This window comes from Paramormyrops kingsleyae, chromosome 16, assembly GCF_048594095.1.
Source record: "Paramormyrops kingsleyae isolate MSU_618 chromosome 16, PKINGS_0.4, whole genome shotgun sequence".
NCBI classification, from domain to species: Eukaryota; Metazoa; Chordata; class Actinopteri; order Osteoglossiformes; family Mormyridae; genus Paramormyrops; species Paramormyrops kingsleyae.
Window position 1 is genome coordinate 9,563,187 of NC_132812.1, and position 18,182 is coordinate 9,581,368.

Here is an 18,182-nt window from a genome sequence, read left to right on the forward strand (position 1 = left end):
CGAATAATCAACACAAACTCACAGGCGAAATAACTGCAGACCGTTGTCTTAATGTGGTAATGTTTATAATCGACTACAAAAATGTTTTAAACTTTAGGAAAAAATGCAAGTCACATCTGTACTGGGTTCGATATTCGCCAGACATAGATCATCTCTGTATTTACTCTATTAAAACATTACAAAAACAAACAAATTCACAAATTTCACAAATTCGTGTTTGTTGGTGAAATAGCATGCAAATAGAATACGAAATAATCCGGCTACTGTTGTGTATTCATGCGATCACGGGGCTTTTGACGGTCCGCGCTGTTTCAAAATAAAAGTCACTACATTTTAGCTTGTGGTCAAAGGACCTGAGTAAACCTGCACATATCAAGCACGTTGGAACTTGTGAGACGTGTATGCAATATGTAGAATTAACGTATATGCTTCATATTCATTACTTTACATGCAGGTGGCATACAGGCAATCATAATGCTCTACAGCAGCGGTGGCCAATCTTATACACAAAGGGCCGGTGTGTACGCAGGTTTTTGGGATAACCTTTAGGTCAGCTGTTCAAACCCAGGTGTGAGGACTCTTCAGCCAATCAGTCCTCTAATTAGTAATATAATTAGGGAGCTACAGCGACAACCCGCACACACAGCGGCCCACTGCGGATAAGATTGGCCACCCCTGCTCTAAAGACATAGAACCCAGCAATTTCAACTTGTGGTAGAAGAACATGACTAGACCCTCAACATATCATGCATGTTGGCACTTGTGAAACCAGTAAGCAATGTGTGAAATTGGGGTTCAGTGGCCTAAACTCCTGTACCTGTGATCAGAAGGTTGCTGGTTTGAGTCCAACCTTGCCATGTCAGCTCCTTGAGTAAGACCCCTAACCCCCAGCTCCCCAAACGCTGCCCTATCTATTATTATCTTATTATCTGATCTATTATATGCATTATTTTCTATGTAGGCCATCATAAAGCTCTAAAGACAGTAACACACTATGTGTGAGACTGCACTCAGGTCTAGACATGACAGTAACATCCACCGTGTGAGACTGCACTCAGGTCTAGGCGTGCACATTGACAGCCTACAAGCCTCATTGGTGCAGTGGTGCGAACTGGAAGTGCAGGCTGTACAATTGATACTATAAAAAAATTAGTTTTGAAACCATTTTCTACATGATAGAATTGATACTTTCAGTTCTTTCCATCCTTTTGACAACACACATTCTCAGGTTCTTGTAGGAATGAGGGAAGAGACTCACACCACACTGTATCGCAGTGAAGAGTCACTGTACAACAGTGAAGAGTACGGAATAACAACTGTAGAAATTGCAGCAGCACTGATTTCCGACATGCAGAAGGATTCCCCGGAACATTCAGAGATGTAACATTGCCTCATTCAATTGGCTTTTATGTGTTATCTTTCTTATGGTTCCTCTGAAGCATAAGGAAGGTTATAAAGAGACCAAACCCACAATAAACTGTGTAAAGTACCTGAGGCATAAGTCACCCAGTAAAGTGAAGCTTTCAGTATAAAGGTCCATTGTTTTACTGGCTTATTTTAGGCCACGCTGCTTTTATTTTGGTGTGATAACAGTTTGTTGTTCACAAGGGTAACCATCTCACAGCAAGAGCATGTTACAGCCATAACTTCTCAGAATAATATTACAATTTGGGATGCTGATTCATGACACACAGTTTTCAGATAAACTAAGCTGAAACAAAATTTAAACTTTCTACCCCCAAAATGAGACATTTTCATCATTGTACTTGCGTCTGAGAATTGGGAACACTATTTGATGTGACTTAGTGAGAGTGTACAATGATCAGTATTAACCCAGGACTACCTTTATATTTCCCCTGGCCAGATTTAGAGAAATGGGCTCTATTGTCCTTTAAAATTCTTTTTGTTCCGCAAACAGAGGAGATTGAATATTCCATGAACACTAATGTAATTGCACCAAAACATGGGCTCAAACGCCATCTACTGGTTGAAAGTACACGCTGTGAAACAACTGAATGTTATACTAAAATAGCCGTTATAATATTGAATATTTCACATTTAAATATTTAGTTATTTGTATAGATGTAGTAGAAGCCTGGCCTGCAGGATTACTATGTATGGAATGCATTTATTATGTAAATGAGACAATATTTCATGAAATGAGTTTGCCTGTTTGATGGTCCGCAATTAATGGCACCTAATGCCCGCCTCATTTCCTACACTACATTTTTCATAGAATTAAAATTCCAGCCTTGACACGATTAACTTTGTAAGGTCTATTTAGTAATTGTAGTAAATCAATACGTTTGACTATGATTATTATGCATTACCTAAACCTCCATCATAGGATGCTCCAGTTTATAGCAGTGCCCAAAAATGAACACTAGAGGGCCACCTAAACTCCGGCTCCATCTTCCTCTCTCAACCTGTATTTAACACTATAATTGCCCACACTATATTCATTAGAAATAGGATACATTGTTTATAGATCTGGTTTTCATTTTTCTTTTACATTTTTTCAGCCTTTTCACCACCTGCTGCTGATGAGCAGAAAACAGGCAGTTTGATTCAATGAGTTTACCTCATTCAATAGAATTGGTCTTTTAATAGTAATAGTTCATCGTCTTGTTAATAATTAACTCACCTGAATATCTTGAGACCCAACACTATACCTCGCAATACAAATGCATGTACATTTAAAAGTCTTACCTAAGCCCAGGCCTCCAGTTAAACCCCTTGCTTAATACACAGTCATCGAAGATGAATATGCATGCATCTCTTTTTCTCAATTCTACTCCACTCCCTTCATTTTAATATGGAAAGAAATATACTATTTAAATATTTACATATTACAAAGACATTAAAATTATTTGATTACTGTGCTCTTTTAAAAGTAGTAAAAATGAGCCAAAACCCAAATATTGAAGGTATTTACAAAACTGATGCTACAATCAACTGTTTAAACTGTACTGTGTAAATATACTATTTGCTCGTGGTTACAGTCACAGGGAAATGTGTTACAGTAGCACAGTTCAAGGCCTTGGTAACACTTGTAGCGTTAGCATTAGTGTTAGCAACAGTATCTCATCGCTCACTGAGCTTTCCTGTCCAGGAACTGCAGGTTGATGGACGTGGATGGCACCAGCAGGGTTCTGGTGATCGGCTGCACCGTGGCTCCAGAAGGATCTGGCCGTACTTCATAGTGTTTTATTAACTGTGGAGGAGGAAGGGCAACAGATCAGATGCAGAAATATGAACAAAGACACCAAACTTTTTCCTGTGACCAAGTTACTGACCCTAGAGATAGATATTTAATAATACATTGCAATATAGAAACAACACAAAAAAGAACACTGAACTCATCAGGTTAGTAAGAACATTACCCATAATGCAAAGCAACAGGAAGCTGATTGGACCCTGGTCACTTCATGAGCCTCCCTTTGGGGATCATGCAGCCCTCTAAATGAATGGTAAATCATTGACTGTTATTTGTCCTTGAAGAGCCTTATCACCCCCACCGCTGGCTGAGTGGGGCAAACAATCAAAGTTGAAGGCCAAATGTTTGGCTTGCGGTTACTACATTATTGCAAAATAACACAGATGACACCTTAGCACCACAAAGGAATTCACTGAAGGTGACCTAACTGCAGGTACACTGAGTATTTTCCAGTGGCCCCCCTTGAAGATTATTGGATTATTGCCCGTTACACTGGATGACCCCATGAGATGCGTTCTATTTTAGCAATGATCAAGCACGCGATGCCAGAGATGGGCCGCTAGTGACCCCTGTGAACCAACATGGTGCGTAGTTTGGGTGCATGACTGAAGCTTGCAAGCAAGGAGAAATCATCTCACTGTGTTCAGCAGTGATGTTCATTAGGGTTGTAAGGAGTGTAGGACAGAGGTGCTAACTGCTAAAATACACACGTAACAAACCACGATATAAAGAGACGGCCAGGCAGGCAGTAGCCGTGGGGACTCTGCCCTCACCCTGGAAAGGATGAGGTACATCTCCAGCTCAGCCACCCTCCTCCCCAGACAGGCGCGGATCCCGAAGCCGAAGGGCACAGAGCTGAAGGGGTGCTGCTTGAAACGGTCGGCGTTCCGGAGCCAGCGTTCGGGCCGGAAGTCAAACGGCTGCGGGAAGTTCTGCGCGTCGTAGGACACGGCGTAGTGGCACAGGTGGAACAGCGTCTGCAGGCAGCACAGCACGTTGGCAAGGCATCGCACTGGCAGGGTGCTGCTAACAGTCTACAGCTCATTTTTAACAGCAGGCGGCGCAGCAGTTGAGGAACAGCCAGCTAGTGAACACTGCAGAAATCGACCCACTGTGCCATCCCTTCCTAACTACCCAGGAAGAACAAAATCCTTCATAATAAATTATAGTACAGTGGGATCCTGATTTAAAATGACACCATACGGCCTTAGGTACTCTATATATGTCTTTAAATGATGTGGAATGAACTCGGCTGTGAATTGAGAAACCTCTGTACTAATGTATTGTTATTTTTCAAAATGACAAATTACACATGTGATAGTAAATTAAGCAAATGACTAGATATATCTGTCGCCCTGAAACTCCTTCATGTCTGTTTGCTGTGTGCAGACAAATGTTTTCTCTTTGGCAAACTCCCAAAATCAACAAAAATTACCATTCTGGAGAAACTTTAGCCCGCAAGTTGGGGATATTTTCATACAAAGGATTACACCATATGGCCAAAGGTATGTGGACACCAGCCTGTAATACCGAAACCAAGTGTATCAATATGAAGTTGGTCCACCCTTTGCCATAATAACTTCTGCTCTTCTGGGTAAGCTATCCATTAGATGTTGGAACATGGCTGGTGGGATTTCACATTGGGTGTTTAATTTGGGTGATCAGGTCCCTTTCTGAGAGCTTGTGTGGCTGACCACTTCGCAACTAAACTTGCTCCCAGATGTTTCCACTTCACAATCACTACATTTGCAGTTAACCAGGGCAGTTGTAGCAGGACAGAAATGTGGCAAACTGACTTGTTGGATAGATGGCATCCTATGATGATGCCAAGTGGAAAGTCACTAACATCTTCTGTACAACTTTCCATTTTACTGCTAATTTTTGTTGCAGGAGAACGCAAGCATGTGTGCTTAATTATACACCTGTGTCAGCAATGGGTGTGGCTTAATTTGACAATTACTACAATAGGCATGTACATATAATTTCCACCATATAGTATATGTTCACCCTGGTTTTCAGGAAGTTAGACATCTCACATTTTTTGGAAAGATGTAATCTCCAACCACAATTTCATTGTCAACGGTGATACGGGCATTTCCAGGCACCACTGGATACATCCTGCAGGGAAAAAGAGTGGATATTCACGTTGTTGTCATGATCAAACCCTGCAGAGCTGTGGCTCTCTACAAAACAGACACTCAAGGCGGCCAACCTCAAGGTCTCCTTCACGACAGCCTTCAGCAGAGGCATCTTTGTGATGTCGTCACTGGTGGGCACCTTGTCCCCGGGGCAGATGCTGGACACTTCGTCGCTCAGCTGGTTCTGGATGAGAGGATCCCGAGCGAGATGATACAAGGCCCACGAGATGGTATTGGACGTCTGGAGGGGGAGGAATGGGTGGATATTGAAATGTAGGTGCCTCTAGAAGGGGATGGAATCTATCCTGTCTAGCTACTAAGGGAGGGCAGACAACACAGATATCCTATGGAAAGACCTCGAACCCGAGGCCATCCTTAAAGATGTGACACACATCGCTGTTTGCCTTGAGATTGTGTGCCGCCATCTTTTATCTGAAAGGTGCCAGTTTGTACCTTTGAGATCAGAGACCACAAATAAATACAGTGGAGATCAAGGAGCACAGTGAAATGTAACACCCCCCAGGGTATGGCAGAGACCCCCTCCTTACCGTGTCCACCCCGGCCAGAAGCAGCTCAGTGATACTCCCCAGAACCTCATTGACAGACATCTGCTCACTGACCAGCAGGTGGGTCAGGTACTCCCCCTCAACGGGCTCCCCCTGCTTCATCTTCGCACTGATCTCAGTCATCTTCTTCTCCACCAGATCTCCAGCTGCACACCCAGCAGAAACACCTAAGCAGTGGCTGTAGCCCCAGCTGCGTTTCTCTAATTCCACTCTGCTCCCTAAGCACTAAGGGCTTCACACTAGGGGCTGAAATGAAAATTATATAAATTTGATTCCCTGGGAAGGACGGGGGGCTAGATCTGGTGGGTGCTCACCGACTTTGAAGAGGTGGTCCCAGACGGACACAAAGTGCTTCCAGAAGGGCAAGTAGGGCCAGGTGGACTTAGGGAAGAGCACGATGATTGGGGAGAGGCGGAACATCTCTCCCACGGAGAAGATGAACTTCTGTGTCTCCTCTGGGATGGTCTTATTGAGGCAGCCCATGCGGGTCTCGAACAGCACCGTGGAGATGCCTGTTATACGGCCAAGGAGGTCAGAAAGACAGGGGGGGGGGGCATGCAGACACATGCCACCACTGTCATCTGCCAACCCCAGCTGCACATCCAGAAAATTTGTGAAAATATCAAAAGTACATGAGTACACGCCACTGAGACGGTGTCACCTTGATAACTTTTATACCATAAATATAGTTTGACATTATTTAAATACCATATGAATTACATGTGCAGCTGGAATGAAACCTAGAGAGTATGTGGTGGCCAAGTGCCAGGGCTGTGCACCACTGATCTACAATCTGCTACCTATGAACAGTCAAGGTTAATGCGGTGACCAACAGCTCATTCACATGGGTTTACAACAGCACAGACATTACCCAACACACAGACCAACCTGCAACATGCACCAAATAACTAATGAAGGACAAGCTCATCTAGTTCGAGGTCAAGGTTCTACTTCATTATTGTTTATTTTTAGTATATCATTCAGGGCTAAGCTACCTGCAGCAACATGCATCTACAACACTGTTTGCATAACTGGATAATAATAAAGATTTAAAAACCTATGTTCCAGCAAAGATAACACAAAAAATGACTCCACGCAAAAGGTATGTACAGTATCAGATTGGGACTTGCATTTAAGCTTCAGCTACACTGCTGTAGATATTCTTCTGTGCAATTCTCATCTACAAATAACCACAAACTCCCTCGTCTCCTTACCTTCAAAGGCAAACTTGTATAATTCTCCAGCCATGTCGTGCACAATGGTCCCACCCGCCTGGGTCTGTCGGAGCCAATCGATTTTGAAAATGAAGTCGCTCACCACCTGATTGATGGCCCCCGTGTAGGTGGACACGTGCTTGGGCTTCAGCATTCTTGGGTTCAGGATGCTCCTGATGCGTTGCCACTCGGCCCCCAACCTGGGCACAGTGGGGGGACATGCCAGTTAGCACATGGGGATGGTGGCTAACCATACTAACATGCTAACTCTGGGAGGACAGCTAAGGGCACTAACATGCTAACCCTGGGAGGAGAGTTGAGGGTGCTAACCCTGGCAATATGGCTAAGGGCGCTAACGTGCTAACCCTGGAAGTATGGCTAAGGGCGCTAACGTGCTAACCCTGGCAGTATGGCTAAGGGCGCTAACATGCTAAGCCTGGGAGGAGAGTTGAGGGTGCTAACCCTGGCAGTATGGCTAAGGGCGCTAACGTGCTAACCCTGGAAGTATGGCTAAGGGCGCTAACGTGCTAACCCTGGGAGGAGAGTTGAGGGTGCTAACCCTGGCAGTATGGCTAAGGGCACCAACACCAGCCTGCTGACAATCTAACCCAGAGCGTAACCCTATAACCTACCAGCTGTGGGGGGGTGACTTGGATCCTGCTCATCAGAAACACTTCTGGTGGCACCTTGATGCTAATCCTACCATTGCTGAGTGGACATTCCTTCAACATTCATCATGGTTTTCCCATTATCACCAGTCAGGCTGAGACGATGAGGGGGAGACAGGCGGCCGGGTCACGGCACAACTCACTCAGTGAGCGGTCCGTAGGCATGGTTGCGGAGCTCGCGGTAGGTCCTCCAATGCGGCATGTCAGTACGCACCGGATGGCGCCCCTCCTGCCTGAGCACCTGCTCGATGAGCTCCGCAGTCGCCACGTTGACGATGACTAGCGGCCCGTACTTTGACTTCCAGAGAGGGCCATAGATCTTGCTGTGTTCAATCTGGGGGAAAGAAAGAACAGGCTTTCCTGAAAGAATTGAATCGCACGCCTGGCCTTTTAAGGCGGGTTAACATAGCAAAACATGACAGGAGGGGTGTTTAATTAACATATTGTTACATTTAAAACAGAGAGTTTCTCAGGCATTCCTTCGAAGCGGATCTGTCACAGAGGAGTTGTGTTTGTTCTTATGCAGGCACTCGGTGGGAACAATATAATAACTTGAAAACAGAACAATTGATTAAACAGTTTCAGTTTAGAGCACTCAGAATCCAAGCTTCTCTTCAGAATGGACTAATTAACCATTTCATTTTTAATATATCCATCCATCCATCCATCCAGGAGTGCCCTAGGCGGGATGACACTCCATCACAGGGCACTTACACCATCACAACTGTACTCTACGGCACCAATTAGCCGAACTTAATGACTTTAATTGTAATATGTTTACTGAATAGAAAAATAAAAGCATAGGCTGTCTGGTCTCATGCCCTGCGGTTTTACAGTATTTATAAGGTAATTGCATTTGCACCTTACTCTGCCCGTAATTCATACTGCTCAACACTTCATATGCGGGTATTATTTATTCAGTATAATTCTTACAAATTCTGTACATGCACTAGCAGCACGCAAAGTACACATTTCCCAGCCAAACGCAGCGCACGGACGTACTTGCATTTGGTGCGCTTTCTGGAAATAGCCCTTTCCGAAGAGCCAGTAGAGGGATGTGAGAAAGCTGGGCCCCGGCAGCTCGTCCATGGCTTTCAGTCTGCCTCTGCTGGCCACCGCCTGAGTGCTGGACGAAGCCCGCCGGGCGCCGTAGCTAACGGCAGCCGCCGACGGGGCAGGGGAGGCGCCGTAACGGAGCGCAGCAGCCGCCGCAGCCCCCATCCCCGCCTGCGCATCCAGCCTCTTGAGCGAATAACAGCCACGCTTCAGGTGGGAAAACATGGTGAGCCAGCTGAAATGGGGAAATTAAGAAAGCTCCCTCCCGGGAGCGTGCCTCGGTCTTTGACAGCCCCCGTAAACAAGACAGTGAACTGCAGTAACCCTCCCCTTTATCCCGGCTGAACTTTCCAACGCGGAAGAGACCCGCATTATAACCAAAGGTCGCTCTTATTACTCGGTTCGCCTTGACGAGTCCCAGCCTGTAAATTCATATGCCAGCAGACAAACTTCCTAAAGTGATTTTGCACTTATCGTTCAGACGGGAGCGCTGTGCTCTGCTCCGTTAGGGCGTGTGTGTGTGGACATCCCCGGGGCATCTGCCCCCTTCGCCCGAACGACTGAGAGTGCTTCCCTCTTATGGTTCTGAGCGTTACTTTTCGATCACCGACGACTTCAACTGTCTCTGCCTGACATTTTGGGAATGTTACGTGTGCGGATGTTCCTTCACGGCCCGTGTCGGATTACTTATAATCGTTAACTGCGAAATAAACACATTACGGTTAAGGCACGGGCACAGTGCATACCCTTGGTAGTTAGATTTGGTTAACGTTGCATGTTCTGTCTCGTTATAACTGCATCTGAAACGCACGCAAATAAGAGGAGTAGGGCTGCATGATTCTGGGTGAATCACGGTTTTTTACTTTTTAAAATCGAGATAGTGATTTTCTCCCACGATTATACAGTACGTCGATAACCAAAACATTATGACCAACCCCACGAGGATCGAATAATAATGACTCGGGTGTGTCAAGGTCTGGGGTATATTAGATGTTGAATGCAGAAGAATTGGGCAGGGATAAAGATCTGAGTGACTCTGACATTGGCCAGATCATTAATAGAAAATCCATGATCTACCGGCAGGGTTCTCACAATCGGCGGTGAGTCCTCGTGGATGGGGGATGTGAACATAGGTTATCGACTGTGGCACAACCCAACAGAAGGGCTCGTGGGATAATGGTTATAATGTGGCACTGCACACAGTACACCGAGCCCTGCTGTGTATGGATGGCCATCTTTTGGTCTTGCTGACCAAGATGCTTGACACATAACCAGCTGTCCATATACTACAAAAAACTGGATTCATTGGACCAGATGACCTTCTCCTATTGCTCTTAAGTCCAAGTCTGATGCTTGCCTGCCCATTGAAGGTGCTTTTGATGGTGGACAGGAGTCAGCATGGACTACTGAAATAAGTAGGCAAGAATGTAATTCATTAATAGGTGGGTTGTGCTGGGCCCCCAGAGCCTGCTAGGGTATCCATGCCCCTCTGATGCCCCTGGTGTGTGTGGGGGGTGCACACCTTGGCAAAAATCCTGCAGGTGCCCGCAGATTAAGTCGACTTTTTCTTTTTTCCCCATCCGAATTTATAAAATTACTAATCCTTAAAACACTGAATTATGTTTTACTAATTTATAAATCTCTTCATTGCACTTTCCATTCTCTGAAAAACTAATCCACCATAAAAAAATACATTCTGCCTGAAAACATAGAATAGTCTTCTCACAATACACCTTGTCAGTAGGTCAATGAAATAGGCTGTTTAACATTAATTACATCACAACCACAATGTTACATATTCAGTGGCAATTTTGCAGTTCCAAATGGCATCCAATTAAAATGTGACCTAGGACTGTGAATAATATGGGTGATCCATTGAAAATAAAGAACTGGAGACCATGAGAAATAAATTTTAAATGTATTAAACAGATCATTAGTATCTAATTGCCGTCTTTCCTTTACCCGCAGCTAAACCATGCACAGGACAGGTTTAAAGGCGACCGCAGAAAAGCGACATCTAGCGGCGACTCGGTGGTTGAGTTTGAAATGGTTTAGTTTAAACCGCAGCCCCCGTTTAACCTGCAGGCTCGGAGGAAGCTACCATATATAAAGTGACATTTGGTTAGGTTGGGGAGGCATCAGTAATTAAATTTTGTCAGAGGTCTTGGTGGGGGGGGGGATCCCCTTGAGGTGGTGCAGTTGTCAACCCTTGGTGTGGGGATTCTGGTGCGGTGGGGATAAATGTATTGTATGTGTACTGATAAAATTATACTCAAGACAATTGCAAGTTCAAAAAACAAATAGTTAAATCAGAGAATGTGTTAAAACAGCTACGCTAACAAAATGAATCATTAAATCACCACCTAGAGGTTCATATTTTGATGCCTTTAACAGGAAAATGTGAAAGCAGGAAGGGAGCCATCATTTTGCTGATAACTTTATTTTGAAAGGATCTAAGTTCACCCACCAAATTAATTCATTAGACTCAGATGTTAGTTTAGGGACTGATTCAATCAGTTCTAAATTATAAGCAGTCTCACAGAATCTAGACTACCGCAGGTGTGTTGACAGTAACTTCAGAAGCAGAACTTGCTTTGGGTTCATCTTTTTCCCCCAAATCATTTTAACAGCTCTTAACCTTATTAAACTGCAGTAATTTGCAGCTTCGCAAAACTCCAGGAAAATTAATAAAAGCAGCGTTCCGTCTGCGTGCCTTTGCGATTCACTGACGCAGGCCCCAGCCAGCCACCGAGGTATATTCTGCCCCCTCACCTTGGATATCACATTCAGGGAGGGTGGGGGAGATGGCCATCGGCACCAGGCGGGGGCCTCATACGCTTCTGTGAGCTTCTCTGCAGCATGACTTAATGTCCCTCCCACATTTCCGTTCGTATCTTTGAGGACAGAAGTGACTCGATGTTTCTGGCCAGTCTACACCATGGCGTCGTGCTGAGCATCAGTTCTGTCCCAGGAAGCACAGCGGCCCGGATTCATTAGCTGCGTTAGCAAGATGGAGCCCCAGGAAACAAAGGCGTTTCGCACGAAACCAGCTGTGAGGACAGACTGGGAGGGGGGCGGTTATCAAGGGACACAGAGCACTTTGTATATGAGGAAAAATGGGAAAACTGCTCTGAAGTGTTCTGCTCTATATTCAAAGAATGTACTTAAATTTTATTGTATACTAAAATATATGCACAACTTTATATACACATATAGGTTGGAAAACATAAAAATCAATAACTCAAAGTGACATTTCTAAACAAAAAGCTTTATCCTTTCATACATATTCTGTCAACATTTCACACATTGTCACGTGGCTCAATCATATGCTACGCGATTTGCACGAGGCATTTTAAAACTCGCTCTGTCCATCCAGGCTGGACTCAGGATGCTGTCAGAGGTGTGGAAGAAACACATGCCGTTCCAGATCCACGTCTTATGGAAACACCAGGGATACAAGCCACTTTTAGCAAAATATGGGTGACGCACATACAGAAACAGCGGTAGCCACAGAGCTCAGGCGAACGAGGACAAGGGATGACAGGACAAGCGTGAGAAGCAGAGGACAGACCTGAGGGAAACACCCACCCTGACAGTCTGCCAGAGAAAAAACCCTTCATGACCTTTAAACATGGATTATCTCACACGTCAACAGAATATAAATCAATGATTTGCAGGTCATCTACCAATAGCTTTGGCAACCTGGCTTTATTCCTCAGTTTTTAAATAAACTGGCCTGTACATGGGCCACTTTAACCTATGCGCTGGTTCCTATTATCATTAGTTCCACTCTTGCTAAAATCAGACCCACCAGTCCAACCACTAGGACCGTTTTAGCTGACTACTAAATTTCCTTCTCTAACGTAATCAGGATGACTGAAGAGACCCCCCCAAACTAAAGAAAGGTAAGGAAAGGCTGAGGATGGGCAAAGATTCCACTAGGGAAGGGCCTCAGGTGCCTCCTCAGCACATCTGCTTTCCACTCGTGTGTCTGAAGAAGTCAGAGGAGACCATACCCCTAGCAGCTTAGCCACCTGTGTGTGGTGGCAAGTCCCACTGGCCCCATCAGACAATGTCAGTTATATTAAATCAAAGCACAAGCCCATTGCTGATGTCCAGCCCAAAGCCACAGACCTCTGCAGCACATGCATTAACTCACCGACATGGAGATGATCATAAATTTTATTTCTCAGATTTACTTTGCGTAGTGCACTTTTTCTGTAAACAACCCATGATATGTTGCCATTAACATCAGGCACTAAAAACTCCCTTAATATCATATTAAATAAGATGATGCTTGGAAATTAATGTAGTTAAGATCACTGCGAAAACTGGATTACGTACGTATTGCCCAGTTCAACAAATCTTTTACAGCAACAGGGGGCCAAGTTGTGTCAATGGAAGACAGTAGTCAATGTGATAAATTAAAAACTGTTGAAAACTTAAAGTCCCAAATGCCATCTCTATGAACTGGCGGGCCTTGGCAAACTGCCCATCCACACTCCAGTTCCTCTTGCACGGGTGAAAAGTTACTGACAATTTTCATGTGCTTACATGCTGTCTTCAATTTCCACCTTTTTTTCCAAGGCACAAATACACAGTGCTGAATTACAAAAAAACTAAATAATAAATAAAATAAAAAATAAAAATTTGGGCAAATCATACAAGTAGAAGGTGCCGGTGCCATTAAACAGGCAGCCTCATGCAGGCATCGTTCCCCAGCTCGACCTCTGACCTTGAACTGCTCAGAGCGCTCACCTAACTCCCTCCTTGCTTTGTGCTTTAGTCCTCGTCACTCTCGCTGCCCGACTCGCTCAGCTGCAGGTCTCTCTCTGTGGGGAGGAGGCAAAGAGACAGTAAAAAAAAAACAGCAGAGCAATTATTCACAATAAACGGCTGGTGTTACCAAACCCCTACTCCCAGGCCCCCAGGTAGCGTGCCAAGATCAACGTAATCTCTGCTTTAGCCTCAGTACACTCTCAGTACACCAATTTGTACCTTTGCTTGTCACTCTGGCTGTACCCTCAAGGGCCTGCCAATTGTACCCTTAGCTGTAGGTAATTGTACCTTTTAAGGTACAGAAATGGACTCTGAGGAACATCCCCAAGGTACAAACAACATTAATATACCCCCAATGGTACAAAAATCTTCCTCATAGTCAAATTTCTGTACCTTAAAATGTACATTTACCCTTGAGAGTATAGCCCCAGTGACAAGCAAAGGTACAAATTGGTTCCCCTTTTATATAGTAGTATGCTGCTATATACCTTTTGGATGGACAGACAGACAGATTCTGATCCGATTCAAAGCTTGTGATATTGCTGTTATGGACTCACTGAGCGTGCTCATTATATGGGCCCCGCCCTCCTCTGAGCGGGTGGAGTGAGAGGTGGTCAGGATGGGCATGCTGTGGGCGGGGCCCGAAGCAGGAGTGCCCGCAGAAGGCCCGGGGGGGCGCCGGGCCTCGTCCTCAGAGTCACTGCTGCTGCTGGAGCTGGAGCTGTCCTCGCTGCTTGACGAGCTCTTGGAGTCGGAGGAGCTGCTACCACTGCTCATCTGGTCGAGCTCACGCGCCTCCGCCATGAGCTCTGTGTGGGGAGGAGCATCGTAACGTCTCCACGGCCCTCCCTGAACAGCCTTACGGCAACATCGCAAAACCCACGAGCCCTACAACTACTGGCTCCTTAACAGACATTTTGACATGAAGATTTACATATAAACCTTCCTATACACTGACACAAGATAAACTTCCAAAAATCCTGTTGAAAGTCACAGGAAAACTATTCCTGTACATAAGACAGTTCTCCTGCCACTCTGCAGCATTTGTTAAATAAAGCACCAGTTATTTATATGAAATATATACTATTTTCATATGCAAGCCATCACAACATGTTATGTTAAGGTGGGAATGAAACAGAATGTGACAGAATAAACCATGACGATTTTAACAGGGTTGCCCCAATTCTGCATTAATCTTGAGCAAAGTTGACAGCATGCCACAACCTCACGCTTCCGACGTCTGGAGTGTGGCAGCACTTGACGCATTCCATTCGTACCTCTCTCGATGTCATCCATGGGAGACGCTGGGGACATCTTCTCTTTGGGGGGGGAACTCCTGGAGCCTGGCGTGGTCTTACTGCTGCCACTGCCCCCAGTCTTCATCTGCTGGCTCAGTCGGCTAGTCTGCTGCTCCAGGCGTGACTGGATCTTGCTGCTTCCTTCAGCCCTAAAACACGCGCGCACGTCACCTCAGTGCTCATCTTACACACAAAGATCCAGCTGAGGCACTCTACTGCCCTTGACCCACCTGGTCTTCTTGACCGCGATGTTGCTGTTGAGCTTCTCCAGACGGTACTCGCCTGTCTCGTGGTTCACGATTAGGATGCATTCCTTCATGTAAGGCCTTTTTGAGCCTTTGAACACGGTTACAGGGGCAGTCGAGCCCTGGAAAGTGAGTGAAAGCAAAGTTCAGTAGGGAGAATTAAAGAGTATGTCTTAAACATGCATTTTGTCAATTTCATTTAGCGAGCGACGCTGACGAGCATGTAAATGGCCCCTACCTCCAGATTTGGCAGCGTTATGGTCACCTGTTCCCCCTTCCCCACCTCAAGCTCCCCCTGGCATGCAGTGTCAATGGAAGCTGGTTTGAAGTCATCTTATTAAAAACAAAAAACGTATTTTAATTAATTATGGAACTAATACAAAGCTAGGCAATGAGAGCACTGGGGATAAAATAGATACGTTACAGTCATACTTTACCGAAAATAAAAGCAAAGCAAACCAACTGCTGACAAACCAATGAAACATAAGGCTTATTAAAATCAGCGGTAGGGGGAGCTGCATGGCTACCTGGGCGCTACGGAAATATTCACAGCGGATATTAACAGGAAAACTGGTTACAAGTTAACAGCTTGTGAACAGTGAAACGCCTTATACTACTCTTTATAACAAGACTAAAATATTACATGGGACATCAACACATTATTAAAAATTCTCTAAACCAAACTATATTAAGATAGCGGACTACCAAGGTACAAACTCTTTACAGCAAGAATTCAAATCAATATACCAAGATGTAAAATGTGCTGAATGAAGGCACTTACATCGCACAGTGTGGAATGCACTCTTTGGTTGTCTTTCAAACGTTTCACCTAATTTAAGAATGTGTTCCTGGTTATCGAAATTTGAATACGCTGCTCCATTCATTCTAACAGAACTTTGCTAACATATGTTACCAACATAAAACTTTTCTCTGGGTCAGATACCATCTATGGCAGCTCACGCCACCTCACATCTCAACCTCACACGCTTGAGCGTCTCTGATTGGTCGACTGTTTCCAACACCCGCCCATTCCGCCCGATAGCCCTCTCTGATTCATTAAACTTGCTGTCAATCAGAATCTTTTTTGTCACCAGGCGGAAGTGATTTTCCCTATAATATTACTTCGCATGCCACGTGACATAAATTTACTCTGATTAAGAAGCGTTTGGCTTTCTTGTTTTTGTAGACAATGAGTTTGAGACATATCAGACGTTTAATTTGAAAGGAAGTAACTATAATTACTGAAAATTATCTTTTAAAGAATAATTTATGTTAAAAAGTCGAGGATGAACCGAATTTCACTGCCAGAGTGTACATTTAGATTGTACGCCAGTTGTGTTTTTTATATGTGTTTTATACTAAAGCTTATGATTTAGTTATGCAGTGATGTTTTGATAATGTAATATGCCTACATCTCTAACCATAAAACCGTTGCCCTGACCAAAAACACAGACTTAAAGATTTTAGAATCTTTTTCTAATTAATCCTTCTGAATATTTAAGGTCTTAGTATTTGCATTTTACATAGCTGTATGGTAATGAACTATGAGTCAGTGACGAGTGTGCCCTGTGGTCTGTTGTTGACCTTGCCTAGCAGCCTTTGGGGATAGGTTCCGGCTAATCAGGGTTACTGAAAGTGGCTGTATGGACATTCATTCATGGACAATTATTTAGGAGCCACTCTGATGGCAAAATCCTGTCTTAACTCTGTATGAATGGCTTAGCTACAGGGCTGCCAACTTGGGTCAGCTGCCTAGCATGAGATCAGTTTGAGACAAGTCTGCACACACATGCACATGCATTTATATGTAACAATTTTATTGCCTTGTAAATAGTCTGTAGGGTTTGCAAACTGCCCAGACGCTTTTGATGTAGTTAATTTTAGGTTTGTAATGCAATAGTAAAGATTTGCCGTAAGATTCCTTGCATGAGAGTCTGAAAGTGTATCACTCCAGATGCGTGAGTTGGCAACCCTGTAGTTATTGCCTACCTATAAAAAAAAAGCACCATTGACATTTATAACTATATAATAATGGTTTAGAGTAGCAAGCATATTCACATATAGTGTATAATTTTGTACGCTGCATAAACAAGCCATTTATAACCTATAAGCTTACGAGCAGTCCTGCTTTTCATTCAACTTCACAACTCATCACTTAATCACAACATTACCACTTGTAGGTTAGACAAACATTTTGGATGAGCTTATCAATGCTATGCAATCACCCCAGAAGGTTCCGTATTCGCTACAGGCCTCCATGCCTTATGTATAGCTGGAGCAATGACAGTGAGGGAGTCAGAGGCACATCCAAGGGCATCTAGCTGTCATCCCGAATCCAGAACCACCCACACTCGCACTGCACAAGCTGTTTCAAGTGGCTTTTCTGTGCTTTCGAGAACCTCTTCGACTCCACACGAGCTCCTTAAATTTTGTCATAGTTTTCTGATCCTACACATTGGAAAAATGCCCCATTTGATCCCATAATACTATGGGCAAGGAAGCTGGCTCTGCATCTAAAAGCTTTGCTGGTACTGAATGGAAATAAAACTTGGATTTACTTTTCTAGTGAAAACTGGTGGTGATTCAAGTGATTGAATTTCAACTTGATTCAATGTAATAAATATATATTCTAGTCATTCATAAAGAATATGGACATGCATGTTTTTAAAAGGAATCCATCAATCAATCTGACATACCTGCTTGTGCTAGGTAGGATCGCGGGGGTTCGGAGTCTATCCCAGAAGCTACAGCACAAGGCAGAGAACAACCCAGAATGGTGCACCAACCCATTGCATACAAAGGGATCAATCTCAGTGAAATATTTAATGTTTAAATGGATATTAAGTAATATTTAAGAACATCATTGTAATAATCTGCCTTCTCTTGGGTGTCTGAAATGCTGGTCAATCACTCTGAAAGAAGGAATGTCAAATATCTGTTTGTGTGAATCTATCTCAACACATCTTCACAGCAGTATGAAAAGACTAATATGCAGTATTAT

The 18,182-nt window shown here is 44.2% G+C and overlaps 2 protein-coding genes across 3 annotated transcripts; both read right to left on the minus strand.

Annotated features, from left to right (window-relative positions):
• Positions 1-1,539: 1,539 nt before the first annotated feature.
• LOC111851734 (sterol 26-hydroxylase, mitochondrial-like) lies at positions 1,540-9,731 on the minus strand. Its single transcript, XM_023826924.2, has 9 exons — positions 8,806-9,731; positions 7,947-8,137; positions 7,136-7,335; positions 6,236-6,433; positions 5,904-6,067; positions 5,430-5,596; positions 5,254-5,335; positions 3,991-4,194; positions 1,540-3,214 (listed from the first exon to the last, which is right to left on the minus strand). Exons 1-9 carry the CDS (start codon positions 9,082-9,084, stop codon positions 3,092-3,094), a joined length of 1,608 nt encoding a protein of 535 aa, XP_023682692.1. The 5' UTR covers positions 9,085-9,731; the 3' UTR covers positions 1,540-3,091.
• A 1,552-nt stretch (positions 9,732-11,283) lies between these two features.
• eaf2 (ELL associated factor 2) lies at positions 11,284-16,190 on the minus strand. 2 transcript variants are annotated; one of them, XM_023826885.2, is made up of 7 exons: positions 15,963-16,190; positions 15,420-15,514; positions 15,167-15,303; positions 14,916-15,085; positions 14,196-14,447; positions 13,618-13,691; positions 11,284-11,922 (listed from the first exon to the last, which is right to left on the minus strand). In XM_023826885.2, exons 1-6 carry the CDS (start codon positions 16,063-16,065, stop codon positions 13,642-13,644), a joined length of 807 nt encoding a protein of 268 aa, XP_023682653.1. In that variant the 5' UTR covers positions 16,066-16,190; the 3' UTR covers positions 11,284-11,922; positions 13,618-13,641. The 2 variants fall into 2 exon arrangements, with proteins under 2 accessions (XP_023682653.1, XP_023682652.1); XM_023826884.2 differs by having other exon boundaries at positions 11,284-13,691.
• Positions 16,191-18,182: the final 1,992 nt, after the last annotated feature.

Bases quoted from the DNA above. Each gene is read 5' to 3' on its own strand.
- eaf2 (XM_023826885.2), bottom strand. From the start codon at position 16,065: ATGAATGGAGCAGCGTATTCAAATTTCGATAACCAGGAACACATTCTT. The intron at 15,515-15,962 runs GTAAGTGCCTTC...GTTTTTAATAAG, and splicing joins TGCATTCCACACTGTGCGAT to ATGACTTCAAACCAGCTTCC. The intron at 15,304-15,419 runs GTAGGGGCCATT...CTCACTTTCCAG, and splicing joins TAACGCTGCCAAATCTGGAG to GGCTCGACTGCCCCTGTAAC.
- LOC111851734 (XM_023826924.2), bottom strand. From the start codon at position 9,084: ATGTTTTCCCACCTGAAGCGTGGCTGTTATTCGCTCAAGAGGCTGGAT. The intron at 5,336-5,429 runs GTTGGCCGCCTT...TTTTCCCTGCAG, and splicing joins GTCGTGAAGGAGACCTTGAG to GATGTATCCAGTGGTGCCTG. The intron at 3,215-3,990 runs GTGAGGGCAGAG...CCTCCTCCACAG, and splicing joins TGTACCTCATCCTTTCCAGG to TTAATAAAACACTATGAAGT.